This window comes from Epinephelus lanceolatus, chromosome 18, assembly GCF_041903045.1.
Source record: "Epinephelus lanceolatus isolate andai-2023 chromosome 18, ASM4190304v1, whole genome shotgun sequence".
Taxonomy (NCBI): Eukaryota; Metazoa; Chordata; class Actinopteri; order Perciformes; family Serranidae; genus Epinephelus; species Epinephelus lanceolatus.
In genome coordinates this window covers 17951704-17974154 of record NC_135751.1, presented here as the reverse complement: position 1 = coordinate 17974154, position 22451 = coordinate 17951704, and the positions used below count along the sequence as shown (strand labels likewise).

Here is a 22451-nt window from a genome sequence, read left to right as displayed (position 1 = left end):
AGAGATGATTACTAGATAGTTAACATTTGATGACCAAAATTGGTGCCCATCGTAAGAGCATTAATGCTTTTTTCCCATTGTTGTGGCATTGTGAGCTTTTTCCGGTGATTTGTGAAGGAAGGGTAGAGTTGCTGAATCAACAGTGATGTTCAGGGTCGGAGGAAGTTCACAGATGAATCTTTTTAACGCCAACCAAGCCCCTCTGCCATACATTTCTGACAGCATTTTGTTCCATCATTTAGGCTCCCATTAAAAATACAGCAAGTGTTTTTGAACGAGGACTCAGCGATGCTCCTGGCTTGGTTTGAGGGCTTTTGGGGAGTCTTTTGGTATCACAGAGAATTGTCTGAAACTTTGCTACAGTCGTTGTAGCTGTTTGTTTTGAAAGCAGTTGGTCATAGCATTGCTGGAGCATGATGTGGTGTGAAGGGCAAAATCACCAGACATGTCATGAAACCCATTACAAGTTTAAGCATGTGGAATTACTTGTGAAATTGCTTGGGTTTTTTTCCTTTAAACCCACTCTGTTGCTGTCCAGTGGGAACTCAGTATTCTGCCCTTATGTCAGTGAGAGGTGAATTGCTGTGTGGTCTGAATGAGTCTGTTGAGGGCAGCTCCAGCTCAGCACAGTGGAGCTCTGTGTGTGAGATCTGCTGTGGAGGCATTCATATGTTCAGTATTCAGAAAGTTTCCCTCCTTGACTCCATGGACTGAAGCCTGCTGCCAAGCAACACCGCGCAGGAAACACCCACAGATGGTCTACCTAATATCTACAGCACAACCAGTCCAACAACTGTGCTCGCTCTGTTGATTTACATTGTTGTTGTTGGAGCTTTAGCATGCAGCTAATGTTGAATTGCAGAAACACACCAGGCAATTTATGAGCATCCACAGAGCTGGGCGACTGTAGCTTTCTCATTTCATAATGTGAAGTGGTATGGAGCATCCATTTCCCTGTTGTAGAACAAATGGAAATTTACTCTTGTACATCAGAGGACAGAGCGAAGATCATTACTATGCAGCATTGCTGTGGTGTTTGTGCACCAGAGTCAGGGTGATGAGGAAGCGGCAGTAAAAATAAGAAGTCATTGTGGCTGGTGGGGGTCATGCTGATAACACATTAAGTGGTCTGAGCAGAAAGTCGGGAGGAGGAGAGACAGGAGCATGGAGCCATCGATTTGTTCATAAATAAATCCGTTGCTCTTCCTCTGCATTTCCCCTTCTCATAATCCCCTGCTTCACTCATGCTGATGAGGGGTCCTGTTTCATCTGAATTAATGACTGCCAGTGTGGCATCAAATCACCTCATTATGGTGGGCTGATTTGAGTAGTTGCTTATCTCTGCAAAACCAGATTCCTCTAGAGAATGTGGAGGGTAAAGCCTCTTGCATTCCCCCGCCCATTATAGCATTATCTTTTTACAGTAATGTGCTGCAGAGTTCTGTAGACTGTAGAACATTTTGCAGTAAAGCAAGTCCTTGATGATGCAAAGTGAATATCCTGCTGTGCGTGTTACATCTCAAATAGACATGAAATGGGGGGAAAAATCCTCAGTAAGGGATGTTTTGTGTGTAGTGACATCAGATTTAGTTGTCCACACTTGTCCTGTTGCTAGTAGCTGCAAAAATCTAGTAAATAATTTAATACAGTGGATTAATTCTGTTTTCTGTTTGTGTGAAGGTCAGGAGAAAACAGACTTGCAAACATGACCTTCGTCTCTCCTCTGCTGCTAAAGAGAGGAAGCCATCTGTGAGCAGAAACTGCTTTATAAACACATTCCTTTTGGTTGGGGTAGCAAGCCCATTACTCATTCTCTGTTACACTCAGGGAATAGGCATAAAACATAAATGCTTAATTTGTATAAGTAGAGCTGTGTTTCAGATTCAGATAACAAATAGCTGAGGATGAAGTCATCCTTCATTGCTGTCACGCCTGGAATACATTTACCAGAAAACAATGAGACAGAAATCAACTCTGTCAAGTGTGTTTTCAATCACAGCTTTGAATAAACTATTGCATTTGCTCACTGAAGGGTATGTCATGATATAAACCTCAAATTGAAGGCTTTTTAAAGGGGCTCTAAGCAGAATCCGGTTGTCTGGACACAGCTTTCAGCATGAAGATGGCTGAGTCAGTGGCTAGAGGCTAATGATGCTAACTCCATAAACAACGGCAACAGAGCTGACAGAGATAATGGTGTTTACCGAGGGGAAGGTGGGGAAGGGTGGCTGTTGCGCTCCGCAGCAGCGCTGTCCCAGTACTAGAGGTAATCGCTGTGCAAGCACAGTGCAAAGTGGGAGCGATTAGCTAGCCATTGGGATACAAATATGCACTGTACACACATGCAAGTGCAGCTGGACCAACTAACCACAACAAGCAGAAAATCTCAGATTACTACACACACATAGCGTGACTTCATCCTTTGTTCAGGACGCCATTACTCCATTATATTTTCACATGCCTAATAGTGGTTTGCTACTTTACTAATGCTCTGAATGTCTTATACAGAACCTTCGAATTGAAATAACTAAATATAAATATGTGACAGCTAATCCCTTTGATGCCCGTTATCCCCTCATTACAATAGGCATCAAAGGGACTAGCAGTCACATATTTCATATTTTTTCCTCTGGTGCATAGCGGTTAGCATCTCTGCTGCTCTTGATAATCATGTTTCTCTCATATTTTTTTCACACAGTGTATATTATTCATCAATATTTCTTTGTATACAGTAAACAGTTTGTTGTTTATGTAATGTGTTTTGCTTTCATTTTAAATGCTATCATTAATGCTTATGTTGTGACAATTTTGGCCAAGACATGGCATGATAGAACGCACATATATACTTCACTGATGTACTAGCCAACAAAAAAATATTTTTCCTCACCTGTACACAGTTTGTGCTTAATCAACCCAGCCCTGCTTAAGTTTGGCCCTTGATGGATACGGTATCTTGAGCTGTGGGTAATATAACCGCTCCAGATTTTTGTGATTGACTATTATTCATTGTGAATGACTATCATTCAGAACAAATGACAGGCAGTAGTTACGCCTCCTGGCGCAATGCTTACTCATTGTTTTGTAAATACAGAGCTGCAAATAAACTCAGTCAGTGTCTTGAGCTTAAAAAAGCTGATCTTGATGGTATAAACTGGTGTTCAGTGATGGTTTGTTTTACAAAGTCTTTTTGTGATTGCTACCAATCAGGGCTGCACCTAATGATTATTTTTGTAGGCTTATAATGATTATTTTTTCAATCAATTAATCTTTTGTTCAGCAATAAAATGTCAGAAATGTGTGAAAATATACATGTATGATTTTCAAGATATCTTCACATTGCTTGTTTTGTCCAATTAATACTCAAAGTACCCAAAGATATTGTTTATTTTGCTTGAAAATTAACTAAACTGATTGATCGCTCATCAAAATAGTTCAACTTAATCCTTTCAGCTCTGCTATCAATAAACTGAGAGAATTATATATGTTTTAAAATAAGCTTTTAAATGTGTGTCACTCAGGGTGGGAATCACTTTGACCAGTATGAAGAGGGCCAGTTGGAGCTGGAGCAGGCCTCCCTGGACAAGCCCATCGAATCGGTAAGGCTGCATCCATCATCCCGCACCATTGGACCAGCTGTGAGAATGGATGATTGGTCCAGGGAGGAATAAGAACCACACCTTTTTACTCCATTCATTCTGTCCATGTAGATGCATCCAGTGTTTTCTTGAACACACTTGCCACCTAACCTGTAGAATCACTTGTCTCATGTCCATTAATACCCTTTAAGTCCCTGCCACTTCCCATGTCCTCTGCCTACTCCATTTCCTGTGACATTTAAAATGATTATGTATATGATAGATCTTCCTGTATTTATGTACAGCTTACAGATAAACATTTGATATTTTCGTATCAGTCTCCCATTAGTCATTGTTAGTCATCTTAGCACAATGAGACGAGATGACACTGAAAGCATGGAGTGGCTAAAGCACTGTCAATAATGGCTGTTTTTAAAATGTTATAGCTGTTCATCCATTATAAAGATTTTATTCAGGATATAGCTGCTTTGAGGGAGGTTGCTGTACAGAGTCCTGTAGTTTTTTACATTTGTAAGGGTGATTACCTATTCAACCACTCTGATTCACTGATTTGAAATGTATTCAGAGGGGTGTTTATAAATAAAACCCTCTTGAACAAGAACAAACACATGTTGCAGGGCAGATTTGGATTTTAAAACAGTCTGATTTAGGTTTATATTTATGTATTGAATTATTTTGCTGTGGCTCAAGTCTTTCTGTTAACATAAAGTAGGCAGTGCTTATTCCACTCCATTTAGTAAACAAGAAAGCGCACATAAGATGGTGTGAATGGCTACATTTGTTTTTGAGTGAGTGTGTGTCTATGTAGCTTTAGAATTTATGTGTTAGTGTTTGTGTCTATAGGACAGTTATCTTATTGTACACAACTTGGGGTGTTCGACATTTCTCTCCTGCAGCGAATTGGCCCCTATTAGCTAAGCAGCAATGACCTGGTTTGTATTTGCACGCTCTGCTTTCTTACTCCTATCTTTAGGGTCCTTGTAACGCTTCTCTGACTGTCTTTTTCTCTCTCTGTTTCACTCCTGTCACACTCTACATCTATTCTCTCTCTCTACCTCTATTTCTCTCTCGCTCCCTCCCTACTACACAGTGATTCGGTGTACAGTACCCTCTGTCATTCTGTGCTGGCATGGTGCTTGTGCAACTGGGACTGCATTTTTCGCTGAAGAGGCACAAAGATAATAGCGCAGGCAGCTCTCTTCTTTCTGTCTTTCCCACTCTCTCCATCCCCCTCTTCTGTCTCTGAAGCACTGTGGTGAGCAGGCCCAAACTCCTCTTACCTACAGTGTCAGGTCACCTCTCCTCAACATTATAGCTGTGCTTTGTTAGCCAATCAGCAAGACTCAGCAACCAGGTATAGATCAAAATAATGTAGTTGATGTTTTTTGGAAACAGATGCTTTGAACATTGATGTATAACTAAATTTGTGACAGTTTCCTTTATCACTCATCATGATAATGTAATCAATAATTAATTACAATTCAAAAGCTCATAGAATAAAAAGTGTGAATTTGCATCAGCTGGGACCTCTGTGCCAAATTTTACCCTCCTAGGGCAAAAACTGTGGCTGCCAATGGGTGGGGTAATTTTTGTGGAACCAACCAACAGAGCGAGCTTTAGGGCTGTTGGTCATAGCTAAAACATAGCATATTTCCCCTCAATGAGAGCCATTGTAAAACAATTGACATTACTCTTTTGCAACATAAGTTAATTAAATATTGGAATCATGAATAAATGCAAGTAAATTCTTAATATCAAAACGATATAACAGCTGAAAGAATAGTTTGCTAAGAAAAACTAAGAACTTATCAATATATCAAGGACATAGATTTGGTGAGACTAAACATTCAAAGCACTGAAAAAAAACGTAGAGCCATTTTTAGGTCAATAAAAAGAGCAGTAGGCTACACATGAATGTTACCAGGCCTGTGTTTGTTGACCTTTTAAACAGCAGTAGGAGAAAATGTAGTCAGTCTTGCTGACCATGGCAAAATAAATGTTTTACTTTAAGGGAAAAAGCACCTTTTACATAAGTTTGTCTTAATTCTCACATCATATGATCATATTTGTAGCCTGAACATGTGTTTTCCATAGCTAGAATCTAGTGAGCCAAAAACGATAGTTTTATATCCTAGTTGAGTTTTATGTATGATGTACTTTCTCACAGGCACACAAGTATCCCGCTGTGTGTGGGTAGTGAAGGGGGAGAAAAGAGAGGGAGAGAGGTGGCCTGCTCACCTGGCTGGCTTGAATGGCTCTTTTGCTCCTGCGCTATTATTTGTGGAGGGGTGCTGAGGGCCGAGCTGCAGCATCACACAGCTCCTCGCACATCAGTGGAAACAAGGCCACATCAGAGGTGCCATCAATTGTGACTTTGTCACCAGTAGTAATACTTACATATTCTCTTTGGAAAGTGCATGCCCAAAGAAGAGGGTGGCAGATCTCATTGTTAAGTAACCATGAAAGTCTGCCACCAATTAAAAAATGTAATCCTGAAGAAAATTTGGGAGGATTTGGTGATACCTGTTGTTACATTAGGTGAATTTAATAATATAAATGACACAGTTCCTATTTGAAATGTACCAACATACCAGCCAAATGCCTGACGGCAGACGAGGTGAAATTTATCTTCACCTGCTTAGCCTCAAAATAGATGTGATATACAGTGCACGTAAATGTATTAAAAAGAAACGTAAATACACATAGACTGATATACAGTATGTCACCATGTTGTTAGGTAGATAGGCTGCCTCCGCAGTGCAAACTTCTGGCAGTTGTCCACAAGTGTTACATCTGGGATCTGTTAGTGAATGCTTCAGCCCAGCCTCTTGGAGCCCCTCCCCTGCCACTTATTGTGTGTGATCTTTAGGCAGCTAGAGGTCTGTGGTACTTTATTGGGATCTTTTTTCTCTTTCTGTCTTTCCCCTTTGGTCTTTTGCTCTTTCTCTCTAACATTGTTTTTGCATTGCATGTGTTAACTTGGTAGCATTCAGTACTATTTTATCTCAACACTGTCCTAATCACTACTACAGTTTTTCTCCCAAACTCATTCCTCCCACGTTCTCTGCCCCTTCCAGTCCCTCCCTCCCTCCTCCCCTTCCTGACCCTGTCCAAGAGCGATATGCAGCGGGCAGCCTCAGAGCCACAGAAACCACACATACATGCCAGAAATTTAAGAAACACATGTATACAGGCCACAAGAAGATTTGTCTTGGTAAAAGGTTTAATGTGTAATTTTCTATATCCAAGATGTAGTCACTAGTAGTTATTTGCTATACAGTGTCTGAGGTCCATCAGGACTTTGATTGCTTTAAGTTGAACAAAACAGAAAGCAGACATTTTAGGGATTCGTGTTACTGAATTATGAAGTGTGTAGCCTTTTGAATTATAGCCAGACATTATTGACACAGCCTTTCGTCACTGTTGACTGTTTAGCTGTTTGGTGGAAAGAAGAACACAAGGAAAAGGTGAAAATCCTCACACACATTTTTTACAACATTGCAAGCTCTCCATTTAGCACCAGTCTTAATCCAGTGAGCAGCGGGGGTGATGGGTTCAAGGTCATTGCTGAGGCCCTCCAAATGTTCTTTTTAAAGTCAGCAATGGAGTATGAGTGGAGAAAAACAATAACCAAACCAGGAAATAACCAAAACGGTTTACTTCAAACTCAATGGGAATGTGAGTGTTACAGTCTCTATGTAGAGATGTCAGAGACCTTTTTAAACTTTGGCCTTCAGTTTTTTTAACTACACGTTGATGAGTTGGGCCCTCAGAATTATGGTAGGTAAGTATGTGTTTTTAAATTATTAAACATTGGTATTAATTGGACTCTGCTTCGCTGTCATTTTCCTCATCATTTAGTCAATGAAATCTTTAATCCCCTCACATTAAATCTGACACATCCACACTTCACCTCCATTCACTGGGAAATAGGAGCCTTCTGTTATAGTTGTTTGGCTCTTGATGCACTGAGACATTTGTTTCCATTTAGTCACACCTGCGGCAGCTGAGACTAGCCAGGAATGTATAGAGCACCAAACACAAGGGAGCTGAGCAAGTTTATGAGAAGCAGCAGACAGCAGGCCCTGTCCTCCACCAGCACTTGCCAGAAGTCATTCCTTAGGGACATGAAAAAAGGATGAGTAACTGCAGCAGCCCATTTTTTTTTTGCAAGACAGATCTCTAAAGGGTCTGTCTCAGTTTTCTTTTCAGAACATGCAAAATCTCAGAGCTGTTGTTAAGAGCAGTCATCCAAAGAATTGTACTTAAACCGTGTGGTTTGGGTTAATTTAGGTCTACTCACTCATGTTGATCAATATGCATGCAATCTCAACCAGAGCAATTTCTTTTACCTAGACAGGGACACACAAACACACCCATACTTTACACAAATGGCTTAATAGCAATAAGATTCCTAAACACTCTGAGGTCTCTCGGTGGGGTCCCCTGCATATCACTTCCCGTACCCACATCTTTTGCCATGCACTGTACCGATGACGGCACAATGCACACTTAAAAAACACCCCCTCTTGTAGATCTCTTTTGTTTGGATAACATTTTCTATTTTTCTTTCTCCTATATTAACAGTCAGTTGGTGGATTTATTGACATGCCTACCTTTTCTGTTTGTATACAGTATTATGTTTGTTTAAAAGCAGAGAGAGATTTTTGCATTTTAAAGAACTTAGAGAAGCTAGCAGAATTGCAGTTGAAAGCGTTTGGCCGGTTTCTTACGTTGTGTCACGTGTGACTGTTTTTTTGACAGCCCAGTATTTTAAAGCCAGGTTCGTATGGAAATGCCTTCACTCCACTTGCACTGCTGTTGGACTCGCCGTCGTTGCTTTCATCCGTCTGTCTGTCTATTCTTTTGGTGCACTCATCTGCTGTTCAACACGCAGTCTGCACCTCATCTCCGCCTTCTAACCTTTGCTGAGCCCATTTTGACCTAATCTCTTTATTAGTGTCAGCAGTTGTGACTGGTGCCTCACCCAACTTGCCCTTCTTGTTTTTAATATTTTTTTAATCTTACTGAGATAAAAAGTGGAAGCTTTGTGAGAGAAAACACGTTTAATTTAAGGTAAGGCTTATGTTCCCTAAGCTTTCAGACTGTTTCATCGTACAGCCCTTGGTCAGACCTCTGCCTTTAGTGATGAAAAATAAATAAGCTTGCGTAGAGGATAAGGTATAGTATTTCTCAGGCAGCTAGTTTAGGGTGCATTTTATTTTCCTCCTCGCCCCAAGCTTCATAGATCAGCTAATCCCCCAAATCAATATAAACGATCATGTGCAGAGTGTTGCACCATAATACTGCAGTAAAGGACAGAAGCATACCCAATGTCGATGGGAGGGGAGGCGTTCACTGCAGCAAATTCTGCAGTGTTTTCCTACACAATGAAGTCGGGACAAGATGTCCACCAGGGATGAGACGACACACTCTATCAGCCATACAGCCTCTTATTCTGTGCATCTTGTGACATGTCCAGGAGCTGCCAGGCAGGGGCATCTTATATACAGTGATAGCATGTTAATGCAGCCTTTAATGTTCCTGTTATAGGCTGATAAAGGCAGGCTGTCCCCAGTTCAGGCCCAGCACAGATTCCTTTCTTATCTCTTTCCACAGCGGAAGGGATCTGACTGTCACACAGAGTAAGCACAGCAAATACATCCATGAAATGAACGGAGGGAAAAAAATACCAAACCCCAACAAAAACAGGAAGTGAAACAGTTTAGCCTCTCTCCTGGGAGGCAAACATGGGCCACATGTTTTGGTTATCTTTATTCTAGTCATCAAGATGGTGGCATTTCCCAGTTTTTAAAACTGACACACTTTTTTTTTTCATCCAGAAATATCAAATAGGGCAAAGGAAGGCAACAGTTTGCTCTGAGATACGTACAGTGATTGACAAAACACCAAATGTACCCCAAATGAGACTTTGTCGGGGCGGAGATGCAGTGTGTGCTGCGTGTGTGACTACCAACCCCTTCACATGCACTAACCCATTCAAGCCCAGCTCACCTCCACCACCCCAGAAACTCACCTCCACCATGGCTCAGCCTGCTCTGTTCTGCCCCCCCACCCTGTCCCGATCTCCTCTTTTATCAAAGAGAACTAACAGAGCCCTGTTGAGCCATCACCTTCCTCTCTGTGCCTGATCCACCCGAGACTAACACAGTTGGAGTTTTGTTAACCCACCCTCCACCCACAACCCGCCCCACCCCACTGTATGTGTACCATTCACAATGCGCTACTAACACCGACGATCCTTTTTGTTAAATCTCTTTAACAAAAAGCTGCATGCTGTTTTGTTCCAACCCCTTCACTTTCTGTTTGTGAAAGTTGATGTCAATCTCTTTGTGATTATAAATATCCTTTTTTGTTTGGTTTGTATGTTTTTATTTTTTGGTAGAATGCAGCACTCTGGTGAATGTTAGACAAGCCTGGAATAGTTATAATCACAACAGAAAAACACTGCTTATTAAAAGAAATCTCATTGTTTCCTGTTTATTTGTGCTTGAGGATGTACTGTAGTGTGTAGTGGTGGGACGGTCTTGCATTTCACTTAATGTTTTTGTTTTCTTGCTGACCCATACTAGTGATATAACAGTCTCAGACATGCACATTTGACCCCAGAGAGTGCTAGGAATTCCTGCTGTGTATGTTCTTGCACTCCTCACTTGCCTCTTTGATTCATTATCAGTCACCTGGCCTTGTCCACATTTATACTGCTTGTATACTTTTGGTCATAGTAGGGCTAGGTATTGTTTAACAAATTAGGATACCGGTACTAATATCAGTATCCTTAAAGTGATACCAGTCGAGTCAATCATTCTGATACCCATAATGTGAATGGAGTGGCGTGCAGTATAGACATTATTTTGATGGCATCTTGGCACGCTGAACCGGCAACTCTGTCATATACACACAGGACTTACCGTTAGCCTCACAGAGCTAAGGTTACCTAACGTTAAATAACAGTTTTAACAGCAGAGTCGAGCCGGTGCGGTTCTGGTTTTGGGATGAGTTTGTTGGGACCATTAAAAGGCACAGTGTAGGCTGTTGTGTTAGCTCGTGCTAATTAACCAGGTAGACGTTGAATTGACTGTTTGCCAGCAGGAGTGCGGCTGTGGAGACGGCAGCAACAAAAAGTTTGCTGGACCAGCGGGGAGTGGGGAAGGTCTAGAATCAGACACAAAAAAAAATGATCAAATGCAGTTATCGTTTGACTGGAGATGTTCAATTCTAGCTACTTGGTTATTTTGGCTGAAACTGAAAAGGTATTAAGTAACAATACCCAGCCCTATATCATAGCAATCATTAGTATTAAAAGCAAAAAACTTTATCCACTTTAAAGTGGATAGCGCGACTGCAGTTATTTTATCTTACTCTAGCTAAAAACTAACTAGCAGTTTGGTACAGGGCATCTATTCTAAAATATGTTTTATAGTTTATGAATACTAATGATATCTATGAGACTGATCAAATCAGAGGCACGCTGACATCACAAATTTGTGTCTAATAATGATTTAAAACCGAAAGTGTGTACATGGCTTCAGAACAGACCACTGATAATAGACAAGAGAGGCTGGAGGTGTCCAAAAACATGCACAACAGCTGTTTCTAGTGTATCGAATGGGGCAACATGCACACAATGTCTCCCTCTCTTCACCTGCACACCCACATGTCCCCTCACACGTGCATATTCTGTCCACCCTGGGCCTTGTAATGGTAATCCAAGGCCCACTAGCTCCACTTCTGTCTCTTCCTCCTGCTGTATTTTTTTGTGACAGCTGCATATGTTTCATGGTGCTCCCCCTTGTCATGGTTACGGAATCACAGCAAGCTTGGAGTTTCTGGTCTTCGTTTTGTTGATGCAAGATTTCCATACCTGTTCTGTGTCACTTTTCTTTGTGTACTAAGATCTTGCTCTGTAGTGGTTCATATATGTATGCGTGTGTGATACATATATTGCCCCCTCCTTCCTCCCACTTCTCTTCAACTTCTCAGTTAGTGGATGTGACTTGATGTGTTATCTTTATCATCAAAAAAAATAAATAAAAAAAATAGAAATGCTCATACCCAATTGCTTTGCCTTAAAAAACTGCACACCTATGGTAGGAGGGTATCCTGTAGTTTACAGGCTACACATAGCCTCATGTATTCATCATAGTGGAAAACCTACCCTTCCTCTCAGTCTCCCACCCTCTATCTCCCCACCCCACCCCCAACTGCCCTTACCACTCCTTGTGCTGGAAGACACTGATATTACATGCTGTAGGTGATGTGGATGACGATAATGATGATGGTGATGGTGGTGGTGGTTGTGCTGATGATGATAGCGTGATTTGAGTGTTTTGTTTTGTTTGTTTTGATCAGTACCCAACGGGGAAAAGCTCCTCTTATTATTGGAATATTTTTGGTTTTTTTCTCCTCTGTTCTTTCTGCTAGGATAACATCGGACACCGGCTGCTTCAGAAACATGGCTGGAAGTTGGGGCAAGGTCTTGGCAAAACCATGCAGGGTAAGGACTCACTCTTTTGTACACCTATGTTCAAAGTATGCTGGTGGTTCAGAGCCACCACTCTCTTGTCCTTTTGTTTCCCTCACATTTCCAGGTTTTTTTTTTCTTTTTTTTTTTTTTTTTAATCAACAAATTTTCTTTTCTCTTCACATTCTTTTTTCTGATCTCACCCTTTGTGTCTGTTGCTGGGTAAAATGGATCTCTATTTAAACAAACGTCATTCCAGTTGTTCTTGTTGCTCTCATGCTGCTGTTCCCTCGAACTTGAAGAGGGAGGAGAATGTTCCCATGGCTTTGTAAAGGATTAAGACTGAGGTCAGGGACCCTGGGAGTTGGGAGATGGAAGTGTTTATTTGTCTTTCAGTTATGCATTTAGTTTACAGCAATTTAAATTAAAGCAGACTCCCCCCCCTCAAAATCACAGTTTAATTGGATGCAGTTTTTTTCATATCCAGTTGTTATAGCCAACCAGCTTTGGAAAGAAGCATATAATGGACTTACTGATGGCTGATGTGCCAGTACATAACTGAACCCCTGGTTAAATTCAAACACCCTCTGATCAGCTTATAGTGCTGGGTTAATATCTTGGTTACAGGAGCTAAATGATGTTTCTCTTCTGAGACACTGGTTGTCACTATTGGGGCAATGATGCAGAAGTGATATTGAAGAGCATTCGGTTGACTCTGGAAACACAAGCCAGAAAACATGTTTGCCCGAACCTTATCCAACTGTCTCTTTGCAGGAATGCAAAGTACTTGAATCATCAGCAGGCAAAGTACAAGACTTTTCTTGGGCCTTTTCTGGGCCAGTTGTATTTGCAATTACAGACCAGGCCCCTGTGGCTTTGACATCGGACCCAATCCAGAAACAAGGTACACTGGATAGTCAGATTGGAGTCTGTTTGGGTTTTGTCTTAAAGGGGATATATTATGCTTATTTTCAGGTTCATACTTGTATTTTGGGTTTCTACTTGACATAATTACAGGCTTTAAATGTTAAAAAAAACCCACTATTTTCTTCGAAGTGTCTGTGCTGGAACACCTATATTCATCCTATGTCTAAAATGCTCCGTTTTAGCACCTGTGTCATTAAGCCCCCATCTCTCTGATTGGTCAGTGTATCCAGGTCCTCTGCATCTTGGCATCTCTGCACTGTCATTTCAGCTGTGTGAGTGACTGTAACTGAGTATAGTGGCACTTTCACCAATTAAAGCTTCTAAATGCCATAGGACAGGTTCCAGCAGGAATATATAGAACAAATTACAACACTAGTAACCAACATCACATGTTTTTAGTTGGCATGTAGCTATATGTAGCATTGTACTTGCAGCAGAGGAAATATTGTGTGTAGTAGCATTTTCTACTATTGAAGATCTCCAACAAAAACTTCTAAACCAAAATCTACACAGCTGGATATGTTGCAGCAGGAATATGATCTGTTATCAGGGAGAAATTAACAACATAGACTATCAAGATCAAGGTGTTCCTGATGTTAGCATGTGGCTACATGTAGCGGTGTATGTTAAGTAGACGCTTGCAGTAGCGTGCCTGAAGCAGAAGACCACCAATCTGTCACGAGCTCACGTCAGCTTGTAGCCAAAGTAGGAAAAAATGTTTGGAACACAGTATTCACAACTGTTCAAAGCCTGAGGTTTTTTCCTCACAGGGATTACTTTTAAATATGTTAACTTCATTATTGGAAAATCTGACCGTGTTTAATATGAATGTCTGACACAGTAACATTAAACTTGTGACAGAAGAAAAGTAAAGGCATAATAGGTCCCTTTTAAGGTTTTGCTGTACTTGCGATATCTGTCCAGGTCTCTATAATCTGTATAACATCTACTTTAATCTATTAAAATTATGTGTGCACTAGAGGCTTTCTCTTTTATTTTAAGATCGAGGATTTTCTCATTCGAGTGTAGTGAAAGCGGTTCCACAAAAATACTCTGTAAGCTCTGCACATTAAATGAACTCTGTCAGATGCAGAAAGCTTTCAACTAGAAAGCTGCAGTAAAGAGGTTTACTTTTCGGAGACATTTGTAATTGGACGGCCCAGCTGATATTGACTTGCTGTAAGAGGAAGCAGGCTGAACAGAGCTGAGTGTGTGGGTAGGTCTTGGCTAACGTCAGCACCTCATTAGCTCAACCCTGCTGTGCTCATAGGCTCACTGGCTCAGAGGCAGTGGTGCAGAGACCTGGCATGTTTCCACTGAGCTTCTTCCTGTCTCTTCACCCTCTTTCCTCTCCCCATCAATGTCTTTATTCTCTCTATCGTTCTTACGATATTAACTCCCTCTTCATAGCCTCACCCTTCCCTGCACTTTCTCCAAAAAGGATGATGTATAGCATTGTCCGTGAGTGATGTCATCACTGGCAGGCCAATGAGTCCGCGCAGTTTGCTAAGAATGGAGCTTGTTTTTCCACATCATTTCTGGCATTTAGTTTTGTCTACCTCCTCCACTGTGTTCTTTTCTGTCCCCTCAGTCCAAACCATTTTAACCTCCCTTCATTTCTATAACTCTCATGCAGCCATTTCCATCCACTTAATGTTGCTCAATTGCAACTCTTGCTGAAGTGCATTGCTCTCCCTGTAAACCCAGCAGTAACGTGCGCAGTATCAGAATGTTAATGAGAAACATAACGTCTTTAGGGCATGCCATAACTAAAGACAAGTAACGGTCTTACACATGAACATATAGGGGCCTATGCAGAGCTAGTTAAGTGAGTGAGTCGCTGAAATTCACAACATAAATCCAAATACAAGTTCAGACTTATGCTTCTTAATTTGATTCGTAGGCAGCATAGTTAGATTATTGTTAAGTCCATGCCTTCCTCGTGTTTGTGGTTCAGGTAATTAGATTTTCAGCTGTCTGTGCAGTGGTCACATAAAAGTGTCTGTAAGAACTCCTGACTTCACTATATTAAAACATACACTAGTGCTCATTCAGATGTTGACAAAACAGAGGTTTACCCTGCTGAGACATGTCCTCACTTTATCAGATGATGGCTATGGTGGTTAAGTTTGTTTGTTGACCAAAAGAGAAGGAGGAGGAAGAAATATATTCCTTTCTCTGCTGTAGGGCTGCCACTGTGAGGAAATTTTCCCAGTGGTTAATTAACTTGTAACAGTACTGGTGTTAGCAATTACACTCAGACATTTTAAAATAAATTTGTGATGACACTCTCAGTATCTTCAGAGCGCTGTATTACTTTACGGCTAATGCAAACCGAACATTTCTTAATGCTGCAGCTTCACACTAAAAGTGTTTAACTGGCGATACACAAGTTATTATTAAGTTGTCAAATCCGGTGTGTTTGTCAGTGAGGTTAGCACTACGCTATCGTTCATCAGAAATCCTTCTGCAAAACAAGATAGCAGGCATTTTTGGCATTTGTTGACAGCTGATCAGCTGGAAATATTGAACAACTTCACGTTGTTGTTAAAAATAATGATTTAAAGATACATATTGGTTCTGAATATTTGAAACTTTTTCAATACTCATTTCCACACTATCAGTACATTGATACCAGCTGTGCTTTTCTCACTCTTTCTTCTCTCTTTTTGTTAATGTTTACTACAGTCATTCTGCTGTTTTTGGCTATTAGCCAAGAGAAGAAAAGTTGTCATTGCTATGCCTTTGTTATATTTATCTTTTAGTAAAGATACATATTTGTATGCCCTCTATGTTAGTTGGTATCATGGTATCAAAAATGGTATCAAGTATTTTTCTAGGTATTGTTTGAAAGTTAGCAATTTCAGTATCTTGACAACACTATGTTCACATATAAACTGTGTCATCAGATCTATTTACCTCAGTGTAGATATAGTCCTATAGGCAATGTCTTGCTGTAAATCACTTCACTATTTATATCTGTACTCAGCGTTGTCTGATTGAAGAGCCTTGATATATCATGGTCTGACATTTAGACATTAAATGTTTATTGTTTATTGGGTAGCCTCCAGAGACGCACAGACCTGATGACTGGGCTGAGCTGTGTCGTGGCTGTCTTAGCACCTCATGTTTATGTACATATATGGCCTTGGTTCCCTGTGTCCTCTCATAGGTATTCTCGGCCTGACGGTGGCCGGGGACCAGAGTAGATCAGGAAGCTGCTTCATTCTGGGCAGGCTGACAAGTATATGGAGAGCATCAACACAGCAGTAATTTCTGAGCCTAGCGTTTGGTGTGCGTCGTTGTTTCTTTCCATCTGGCCTTGGAACAGCTGAATAGCAATCTATTTGATGTGAGAAGGATGTGCGCTTTGTGTGGAGGAGAGAACAAGTTGCAGGGGCTGACTGTGCTCTTGTTTTTGCCGCTGGCACCACTGATGTGTGGTTATGTAAGCATCCTGCTTTGTGGGCAGATGAGACTGCGGCAAAGTGTGTCCAGTTGTTGTGTAGGAATTGATGGCCCACTGTCAGAGCCCACTACCTCTGTTCAAATTTGCTAATGCACTTAGGCTCACAAACACAACTGCACCCTTGCATCACATCGAAGTTTGCTGGATAATCATTATAATCTTCCTCTCCTTTCCTGTCCTCCTTGCAAGAAGAGAAGGTTTTTGAATTTTGAAGTGAAAGCATTGTGTCCCCTTTTTTAAGTTTTTCACTGTATTGACTTTGTTCTTATTCTTCTTTTGTCCTTTTTGCCCCTTTTTAGGTAAGGTTTGTTGGACCCCCTCTGTATGTCAGTATGTGTGTGTGTGGGTGTGTTTTCTTTCTCCCACTCGGCAGTTGACCTCAATGTAACACCCCTTTTACAGTGTACCGTAGGCTAATGGCCTCTGTCAGCTTCCTCCTCTTTGCTTCATAATCACTAAACCTTTATTTCAATCTGCACAAAGAGTAAAAGTGCTTCGATTTGAACAAAGAACAAAAAATCCATTTTAAATCAAGGTAGATTTAGGAAGCCATGATTCCATCACATCCTTTAGAATCATCATCTCCACGTATGTTAGATTTATTTATTTATTTTTTTTTACCTCTTTGAGTTTCCGTTGCTGCTGTCGGGTATCTGATTGGCTGTAACCACGGCTCAGACTTTGAATGGCTTGCAGAGTAGACAAGTTTTCCCCCCTCTGCTTGTTTGCCTGTTTCTACCTCCAAACCTGTGAAACTTGTGTGTATGTGTGTGGTCATTATGTGGGACTGAGATGTGTGTGTGTGTGTCTGTTACTGACCGGGCCATAGAGTCAACTTACAGGGAAATCTCACCACACTTCTACACCCCGAATGTCTCTGTCCCCATGGTTACACGCTCCCGTCCTCCCCCTGTTTCTTTGCCCCTCCTGCACAGCATGTTTGTCCCAGAGGTGCACTCTTGCCTGCCTCAAACCGTCACACTCACCTGGGGCTTTAAGCAGTGTTGGAGGTAAAACACAGAAGTACTCCTTTTACATGATAGAGTGAAAAGTAACACTTCAGACAGATGCACAGTTCATTTTTAAGTGGTAAGACTGCTACTACATAGCATTGCAGACCCAACTCTAAGCACTGCTCAAAGCCTAGCTGGCTCTTTCCTCAGGTACATTTGTTGTGTGTCATGTGTTGTTCTGGGGTCAAGCACATCCCAAAACAAGCTTTTGCTGGCTGTAGGCTGGCGAGGAAATGAAAGAATCTCAGGGAGATTTGCTAACTGGGCTGACAAGCGTCTGCGTGGCAAAAAGCTTAAAGGGGGAAAATGGTGGTCGTCCCTAGAGGCATCTATCATCTCTGCCTACATATTTGACCACATGTTAAAAAATGGCTCAGTGATTTCCAAAAATAGATGTTTTGATTCATGACTTTTGCTAGAAGATATGCTTCCTTTTTTCCTTTACCTCTCGGAGTTAATATGCCATCAAACCCAGCTGGTTTTTAATCATTCCCTCACCCAGTACAGCTCCTCCAAAAGCACTTATCTGAAGGGGTTTCTATTTTTCTGCTTGGTGAAGGTAAAAAGTGAAGGTTTTTACTGGGGTGTATTTTGTAAGGGGTGGTAGTTTGGTACCTTAGGGGCATATTCTGGTTGAGAGAGCAAGATGGCGCCAGGCTAGGGGCCTGGGGACTGGGACGAGTGGTTGGGAGAGAGTGGTGAGAGGAAATCCCTGTAAGCAACTAGCCCTGAGTGAAGGGATGAGGGGGGTGGGGATAGGGGTGACACACTGAAGCCCCTCTGATAATAAACCCCCCTAAACCCCACAACCACACTCCCAACCCCACCCTCCCTTCTCTATGTGCCTCAATCTTCCTGCTTAACCAATTGGTGTTTCTTTTTTACAGCGATTTGATCCTGCCCATGTTGTGCTGATGGTAAACTTAGTGGTAAATGTTATTTTATCCCCCAATTGAATTGTTTTTATTTTTTATTTTGTTTTAATTTCTCCCATTTTTTTTCGTTTTCCTCTCATCAGAGCACCAATGCTACATAGGCTTTCAATTCTCTCTGTATTAGTCCTCATTCTGCTGCTTGTATATTATCATGCATATGTATTACTCTTAGAACATTGTCATTTTGTTTGTTTTCAGTTTTTTTTAAACCTTGTGATTCACACCCTGTGATTTAGATGCACATGTTTTTGTCTGGTCCCTTTCTTTTCCACTGGAATGGGTAATGTGGAAGTATTGTCACTGTGTTTAAAGATTGGTGATAGCTTGGGATGACTGTAATTGTTCATTAATCTTTTAATTCTGGGTCTGGCTTGTGACTCCATCCAGACAGACCACTGCAGTGGCTGACAAACAGACCAATCCCCCCCCTTTTTCTTTTGGTTTCACTTCTCTACTGCTGTTGGGCAAAGAGCGTGAACACACATCAGCAGATAGTCTTGTGATCTAGATATCACACAATCAGTCCTCTCCTCTCACTTCCTCAGTGGAATAAGGTCTCCATGATTATGCAATCAGAGTTAGGTTTCCAGCTAAAAGCACACCCAGCTGACACTGCAGTGGGACTGAGAGTCCAGGCAGGCCATTACATGTTACAGTGCCCATGCATCTATGATTTCAGAATTAATATGTCATTGGGCTGTGATGACTAAATTATGTGAGGAAAGTGCAGTAATGACACAAATAGCAACATCAAATAATGGTCTTACCTTCCTTCTGCCCAGGAAGGTAAGAATGTCCCAGGAGGTCCCTCCATTTAAAAAAATAGATTCATACTTTAAGCTGGGCCCACACTATATGATTTGAGCTTGTTTTAAAAATGTTATTGTTTAACTTCCACTCCTAGTGTACTAATAAATCATCTGCGATGTAAAGCCAAAGCTCACAATTTATGTGCTCAAGCTGTACGATTTGATTGTCAAGCCACGGCTTGAGCACTCACGCTGTTCAGGTAGAACACCAAATAAAACAACCAGATTGCCCCTACTGACCGTTCAGGCTATTGACAGTTGCCAATAAAGATTAGTTTAAAAACTGTGAGACAGGTAGAAGTTTCTTTGCTTGTGAAGTTTTTTAATGTAACACCAGTACGGCTCACACTAATATATTATTGCAAACATTTCTCTCATTTATATCAGTTGTGATAGGAGGCATGTATGCTGTTGCCACAGCTGGACCAACCTAACCGTCGGCATGATGTGTTGTGTTCCCATGGGAATTTTTGATGCTCTTGTTTGCGACTTTGTGCAGACTCAGTGAGGTAAGAAAGTCACTGACCTTAGGGTATCGACTTGTGGCCTTGCTTCAATTGTGCGAGAGCCTGATGACGGCCGATCAAATTTTCTGACATGTCAGAAATTATCCAAGTGTCTGACGGCTGGTCCATAGCAACAGGGTTATTTTAGTCAACTAATACTAAACTAAAAATGAAAACCAGGTGTTAAAAATCATTTTAGTTAACTGAAATTAAAATAGAAACAAAACTAACTGAAAGGACATTGTGTACCTACAAAACTAACATAAAAACAAAAAAGTTTGTAGACTTGTAAACAAAAATGTAAAATGAAATAAAAAAATATACCGAAATTAAAACACTGTAATAACATTGGGGAGCAGTTGAATGGGCTATGATTGATCCTCCCTCCCCATTCTTCACTGCACAGCAGACGATGCCTGATGAGGTTCAAATTTGGTCCAACTCCAAAATGAGTCTTGCGGCTCAAATAAATCAGAAACAGGCTCGGATTGTACAGTGTGTGCTCCGCTTAAGGAAAGCTAAAAACCTCTAAATGCGTCAGTATTTGGTGCTTTTTACATGTTGTATCTGGGCTCTTTTGGCTCAAAGTATTATTTAAGCAGGGCATTGGAAAACGCATGGTATTAAACCACTGGCCCTACTTGGCGCAGGTATCACAGCATTAAAACTGTACATTTGCAAGCCCAGTGCTTGTAGTTATTCCATATGCCCAATGGTATACATAAATATTGATTCATTACAAAATAACTAACTTGAATGTGTGGGAGGAAAAAAAACTGAAACCAAACTGAATTGATAATCACTATCAGTAAGATCGATTATTGTATCTGGCTGGCAACAGGAGCAGCAGAACTAGTCCAAATTCTTTTATGCCTTTTGTTTTGAGACTCCCCTGTCTATCTGTCTGTCTGTCCTCCCCCTTCCTTCTCCCCCCTGCCCATACCCATGTTTTGCCAGGTAAGTATCCCCATCCCTTGCACTGTCACCATGGCGATACCTGGCCTGTGACGTCACTCTGCTGTAGTTCAGTGCTTGTGTCCTTTTTTAATTTTACTCTGTCTTTCTCTCTGCTTTGTTTGGCTGATTATGAGTGGATTAAGCAATTCTGTGTCAATCTCCAAAGTAGTTTTGATTTTTTATATATTTTATATCTTTAATGTTTCATTCTGTTTTTTTGGTTGTCTTTGGTTTGTTTATTTTTCTACAGTTAATTTCCTTCCGATCTAGCTCTTTTCACAGCTTACGTAACGTAGCTTAAGTAGACAGGAAAAACAGTCTCTCAGCTCTTGTCATGATGAGGAAGGGGGCCTGGGACAAGGGAACAGATTTTGACCTCGGGACAGTGGAACGGGCTTGCAAGGGTCAGCCAGCCTGCAGACAGTTCAGAAAGAGATGATGCAATAGGCCTTAGATAATATTGGGAGGCTTTGTTCCCCCTCATGGAGGATGTCGCAGTGGCAGCAGCTGCGCAGGCCTGTTGCAACTCCCTTCACACACACACTCACACACACACACAGTCCCTCAAGCTGTAGTGTCCTTGATAAACTTGGCATTCTGGTTTAACAGGACTGCAGCAATGAACGGGTGGAGGAGGGGTGGTGGGTTGCATGACTACATTGAAGAGATATGAAAACAGACTGGCTTAAAGTTGACAGTCCTGTTTCCAGTGAACTTTGTCTCCAGTAAAACATATTGCTGAACAACCCTGTTGCCCTTGACTTCATTCAGTACAATAATTTCATTAATTGACTCATTCAAAAATGATAATCAGCAGTCAGGTCAAATGTAAGTGAAGTGAGATAAATTGATCTATACTTGGTGGCTACAGTAAGCTGTGAGAATGGCTGGTGTTTGGTTCACTGTAGCTTTCTGGTCTCTTTGCACTTCAAGGCAAAATTTTCTAACCCCAGCACCCTATGCTCTAAAAGCAGGCTGTCTCCGAGCTGGCCCTCCGTCCCAGTCTCAGAAACTCACCTTGTTCTCTCTCTGTCTCTTTTCCCTCAGGACGCACCGACCCTGTGCCCATCATCCTCAAATATGATGTCATGGGAATGGGACGGATGGAGATGGAGGTAAGATGCTGTTTATTTTATTTCCATCGCTAATAAGGACATAGTAGAGGCACCGGGCGGGTTTTAAATGGCCCAACAAACTGTCAGTGTCCAGCAGCTTAAAGGGAAACTGGTATATTTCAACCTGGACCCTGTTTTCCCATGTTTCTGTGTCTAAGTGAGAATTGAGAGAGACTGCCACAGGCTCAGACTGTCATGTAAAGTGTCTGACAACATTACAGAAAAGACCCTCCAGAGAAATGATATGTTTGTTATTTTGACCAAGTCTCTCTCAAGGAGAAGTCTCACTCTGAAATCTCATGAGAGTGACATGCTGTAGGAATAACAACAGTGGAAACGTTAGTGCGAAGTGGATAGAACAGTGCCGGTAAGAGTATGTGAGGTTGGAGTGCAATAAGTGTCACTTAGTGTTATCGAAAAGATGTTCAGTGTCATGACTGAATACAACATCAATTAAAGCTAAGGTAAAACATTTCATTACTCTTTTAGGTTTTTCCATGATGTTGCCAGACACCTATAATAACAGTCTGAGCTTGCCAGTGGCAAAAACAAGTACTTTTAATGGACTTAAATTAATGGTGCACAGTTACCCATAGGGATTGCATTGCAGCCTGATTTGTCATTGTGGCTGCAGTGATC

At 41.3% G+C, this 22451-nt stretch overlaps 1 protein-coding gene across 9 annotated transcripts in view; it reads left to right on the top strand.

Moving 5' to 3' along the window:
- Positions 1 to 22451, top strand: part of gpatch8 (G patch domain containing 8) — a 32759-nt gene that overhangs the window by 1672 nt on the left and 8636 nt on the right. Inside the window, exons 2-7 of one of the 9 annotated variants that reach the window (XM_033644042.2) lie at positions 3519 to 3596; positions 4493 to 4528; positions 8361 to 8379; positions 12042 to 12114; positions 18378 to 18419; positions 21745 to 21812. In XM_033644042.2, the coding sequence (XP_033499933.1) occupies positions 21786 to 21812 (27 nt within the window). In that variant the 5' untranslated portion in view covers positions 3519 to 3596; positions 4493 to 4528; positions 8361 to 8379; ... (1 more) ...; positions 18378 to 18419; positions 21745 to 21785. Of the gene's footprint in view, positions 1 to 3518; positions 3597 to 4492; positions 12115 to 18377; positions 18420 to 21744; positions 21813 to 22451 lie in introns of those variants that run through there. The other 8 variants (XM_033644038.2, XM_078161195.1, XM_033644040.2 and 5 more) reach the window with 8 other exon arrangements.